General features: G+C 39.0%; 1 protein-coding gene across 1 annotated transcript in view; it reads left to right on the top strand.

Moving 5' to 3' along the window:
- LOC128364208 (uncharacterized) overlaps positions 1 to 5,000 on the top strand; it is a 6,469-nt gene that overhangs the window by 828 nt on the left and 641 nt on the right. The window contains exons 2-7 of the mRNA XM_053324745.1: positions 1 to 83; positions 207 to 399; positions 597 to 866; positions 1,498 to 1,603; positions 2,245 to 2,397; positions 2,487 to 2,540. The exon at positions 1 to 83 is cut by the window's left edge and continues 80 nt beyond it. Coding sequence (XP_053180720.1) covers positions 1 to 83; positions 207 to 399; positions 597 to 866; positions 1,498 to 1,603; positions 2,245 to 2,397; positions 2,487 to 2,540 — 859 coding nt within the window. The remainder of the gene's footprint in view (positions 84 to 206; positions 400 to 596; positions 867 to 1,497; positions 1,604 to 2,244; positions 2,398 to 2,486; positions 2,541 to 5,000) is intronic.

The following is a 5,000-nucleotide window of genomic DNA, read 5'->3' as shown; positions in this document are numbered from 1 at the left end:
GAATGTGAGAGGAGGCAGAGGATCTACCATGACAGCCTTAAGGACTTCATGTTCAAGTTCCGTTTTGATGGAAAACTCTGGTGGTGGGTATTGTCGAATCAGAATTAAATGACACATTGATTATGGTTTGCTGAACATATATTAACGGAAGGTGTTTAAGTCAGACTAAATCACATTGCAAAACTATAAATGATTTTCAATTACAGTGTTGATGCGGCTAAAGAGGACGGGACCTTGGGCAGACTGGCCAACGATGACCATGTAAACCCGAATGCAAAGATGAAGTACATTATGGTTGAAGGAAAGCCCCATCTGTGCTTGTTTGCAAAACATAGTATAAGCCCTGGAGAGGAGATCACATATGATTATGGTGATTCAGACTGGCCATGGAGATATAAGGTAGCTGAAGTTTTCCTTTTGTGATATTAATGTCTCAAACTCCTGTGTTGCTAAATCATAGCAATACAATTCTATGAGAGCGTGAAGACACACTGGAAAAGCTAACAATTTGTCCCATGACTGGTCAGAGGTCATGTTTTTCCCACCTTTCTTATGGTATTACATAGGAAACATCTTATAACTTTTTTTTTCTGTAGGATGATGCTGCAGGGACCCATGGCAGTGAAATGGTGGACAAGCCCCATGACACTAAGATGGCAGCAGGGACCCATGACACTGAGAGGGTGGACAAGCCCCATGACACTAAGATGGCAGCAGGGACCCATGACACTGAGAGGGTGGACAAGCCCCATGACACTAAGATGGCAGCAGGGACCCATGACACTGAGATGGTGAACAAGCCCCATGACACTGAGATGGCTGCAGGGTCATGTCCAGATCCAAGGAATCCCAGCAGGGTTGGAAAGGTAAATGAAATCCTATGTTCTGCTTTATGATTTGTGTGGTAAAATATAAAGTAACCCAATATTGTCAATTGGTGTAGTGTGTGTGTGACCTGAACATATGGTTTATGTGGACATTGGTTTACAGAGACCTTCTTGTCAAGTGCTTCTCTTAGTGTAAGTCAGTATCTGATCAGTGTGTGTGACCAGAACATATAATTTACGTGGACAGTGGTTTACAGAGACCTTCTTGTCAAGTGTTTCTCTAGTGTAAGTCAGTATCAGATCAGTGTGTGTGACCTGAACATATGGTTTATGTGGACAGTGGTTTACAGAGACCTTCTTGTCAAGTGCTTCTCTAGTGTAAGTCAGTATCAGATCAGTGTGTGTGACCTGAACATATGGTTTATGTGGACAGTGGTTTACAGAGACCTTCTTGTCAAGTGCTTCTCTAGTGTAAGTCAGTATCAGATCAGTGTGTGTAACCTGAACATATGGTTTATGTGGACAATGGTTTACAGAGACCTTCTTGTCAAGTGCTTCTCTTAGTGTAAGTCAGTATCAGATCTCTGTGTGTGACCTGAACATGATTGATATAATTTATATGGGCAGTGGTATATATGACCAATAACTCATGTCAACTTCTTGCCCACAGTGTAAAAATCATCACCTTGTGCTCACAACAGTAGCCACCCTGGATAAGTGCATTCAGTGTGTGGGACCTGTATCATCGTTGAAGTGGCTTGGCTATGAATGCAAAGGTGAGACAAGTGAATTAAGTGTATAACTATTAGAAGTAGATGTGTATACAGATTTTAAAAGGGGCACATAGCTAAAATTAAAGCAGCCCCATTTAAATATAAAAAATGTACATGTATAAAAGAGTCTTTCTCAATAGAAATAAGAAAACACGATTATGTCCTAAGTATGTTGAGCTTGTTTCATAGTACAGGCTGCTGGACTGACACTTCCTGACTCCAGTTAGCTTCTGTCATGTCTTCACTCCGAGGCATTTTCCTTACTTGAAGCCCTGGTATTCTACTATTTGGTGCAGGCATATGATCATTTTAGATGTTGTGTGTATATAGTGCTGTTAATCTTTGTTTTTATACTGATGGTTGGATATGTATATTTGTTTACCACATTTATATTTAAAGTACTACAGTGATGATTGTACAGTTGAACATTTTTGGAACCATTGAACAAACAAAAAACATTATGACCTTTTAGAGAGAAGGGATTGCATTGCTTTGAGTGAAATGTACGTGTGCATTGGTTTTATGTGTAATGTATGTGTTGTATTCCAGTGTATGATTAACTCTTCTTCAAAGTAACACCTATGAAACATTATTTTTTTATTTAATTTGTGCTATTTGTGACTTTTGCTAACACCATTTCCTAGATGAAATCGCAGTAAGTGACACTGAGGCCAAGGACAGTGAGAGTGATTCTGATGCCACTGGCACAGCATTCCCAGAGTGTGAAACTAGTAAGGCTGTGGGCGCTGCAACAGGCTCTACAGCCACGGAGCAGGTCCATGATGCTGCAGATTTTGGTAAGTTATTTCCCTTTACAGTTGTTTGTTTGTTGATAGAATGTATTTTTCCATTAAAAAAATCTTTTGGCAAATTATGTGTTTTGCAGAAGCAGTGTCATCAGTGACCTCCACCGTGAATGAGACTGTCCCTCTCTCTGAAGGTAAGTTTGATTGTAACGCATCTTTACACTTAAAATGATGCAGTTACAGTATATTGTATGATGTGAATATATAGGGGTGCCCCAGCAGTTAGTTACAGTTTTTCAAAATTGCTTAGACACATTTCTTGAATCCTTCCACCCTTTTCTCAAAACTGTAAACACAAAACCTAATTTTCAAACTACATTCATTAAACCTCTGATCCTTCTTGCAAAATCAAACAATGTCTCAAAACACTACTGAGCATTCATTAAACATCAGAAAATGGAAAACAGTGTTCAGGACATGTAACTCCAGAAAAAAATGGTTATTGTTTATAATACATTAAATACATTTTGTGTTTTCCAAAAAAATATTCACAACTCAGTAACACAGTTTAGATATTGCATACTATAAGTACTGCAAGAATTACAGTATTGACTGTCTGCTGATTCAGTACTTGCATACCGTAAAAATCCAGTACTGCAAAAGGCCAAAGTACAAACACAAAATCTAATTGAAAAGCACATTATATTATGCTGTAAATGTAACTGCAAAATCAAAGTCAACAAGTGATTCATTCAGCCTCAGCATCACGTCTTTGTGCTGGGTCAGGACATTGCCTACATCACAGGTAACGGAGGAAAAACCCTCTGGTGTGTCTGATCCAGCCTTGGCAAGACTCTACACCTGTCACCACCGGCCAATCCCATGGCCTGCAGGAGATTCTCCCTTTTTATAGGGTTTCAGTGATGTACCTTCCACCGCCATGCAGAGAAAAACTCTTCTGTTGGGGTGAGGAAAGGGGAGTACAGTATGATGGAAAGCAAACATTCATGAACCACTCTGGTATCACCCTTCAACTCACCCATGCCTCCTGTGCACTCTGAACTGATTTATATTTATATTATTTATTTATATATATTTATCACATCATGAGCAACAAGTGTGTAAGCTATGATATCTGTGCTGTAATTGTGTTTACAGTTTTTCTGTATTGCTAAAACACTAAACTCCATTCTCTGAACCAAATGCAATTATTGAATCAATCACTCTTTTGGCAAAACCATGAACAATTTTCACCTGGTTAGACACAATCTGCAGATCTTATTTACTGTTTTTCTAAACACATTCTCACTCACTAAAACACATGTTGCACTTGTGATGCATAATGGTAGCCACAGGTGGCAGAAGTTAAACACAGTTACAGCACAGATATCATAGCTTACACACAAAGACTCAAAACTCTTCACACTTGTTGCTCATGATGTGATGAAACCAATATAAGCCAGTTCAGAGTGCACAGACAGCATGGGTGAGTTGAAGGGTGATACAAGAGTGGTTCAACATCAACCAGCAATTCATAAATGTTTGCCTTCCACCATACTCCCCTTTCCTCAGCCCAATAGAATAAAGTTTTTCTCTGCATGGCTGGAAGGTATATGACCAAACACCCTATAGAAGGGAGAATCTCCTTTCCGTGGCTGGATTAGACACACCAGAGGGTTTTTCCCTGCTGTCTGTGATGTAGATGAAGTCCTCTGTCCTGACCCAGCACAAAGACGTGATGCTTAGGCCGAATTAATCACTTGTTGACTTTGATTTTGCAGTTACATTTACAGTGTAATGTGCTTTTCATTTAGATGCTTGTCTTTGTTCTTTGGCCTTATGCAAGTGCTGAATGCACAGACCGTCAATACTGTAATTCTTGCAGTACTTACATTATGCATTATCTAAATTTAAATATCTTAACTGTGTTACTGAGTTATGAATATTTTTTTTGGAAAACACAAAATGCATCTACTGCATGATGAACAAAACATTCTGGAGCTACATGTCCTGAACACTGTTTTCCATTTTCTGATACAGTGTTTAATGAATCCTCAATAGTGTTGTAATTTTGACTGGTGTGTGTATCATCTGAAAACATTGTTTGTTTGATTTTGAACACAGATAAAACTGTTTATGGTTTACCAAAAGAGTGATCAATTCAATAAGTGGGTTCAGATTACTGAGCATTTGGTTCACAGTAATACATACACCACATAACCAGTACATCCTTTATGGCATGTCACAACTGTCTCTCCGTTTCCTGTCTCTCTGCACCTTCATTGAGTTAGGGTTAGATTTAGATTTAATATGATAATTATTAGCAAACTGCACCACTTCTCTACAAAAAATGATCGGTGCAAAACATTTTGGCACTTCAGATGTTTAGATTCTTATTCATCACTCACTACCATCAGAAGTGTCTGATTCCCAAATGTACTCTGTTGCAAGATAAACAGCCAGAGTTAAAGCATCATTCAGTCAGTCTGGGATTCTACTAACAGACAGAAGACACCGAGACAGCCTAAACCTGTGGTAACTTCTCCAACCTACCTGCCAAATGCCTGGAAAGCTGTGTGCAGCTGTACCAACCTGTGTTGACTGTTCCTTGTGTTGGGTCAAGAAAACAATGACAAACTATTGATGCATTACTT

This window comes from Scomber japonicus, chromosome 9 (assembly GCF_027409825.1).
Source record: "Scomber japonicus isolate fScoJap1 chromosome 9, fScoJap1.pri, whole genome shotgun sequence".
NCBI classification, from domain to species: domain Eukaryota; kingdom Metazoa; phylum Chordata; class Actinopteri; order Scombriformes; family Scombridae; genus Scomber; species Scomber japonicus.
The sequence above is the reverse complement of the archived record's forward strand: the minus strand, read 5'-3'. Positions and strand labels throughout refer to the sequence as shown.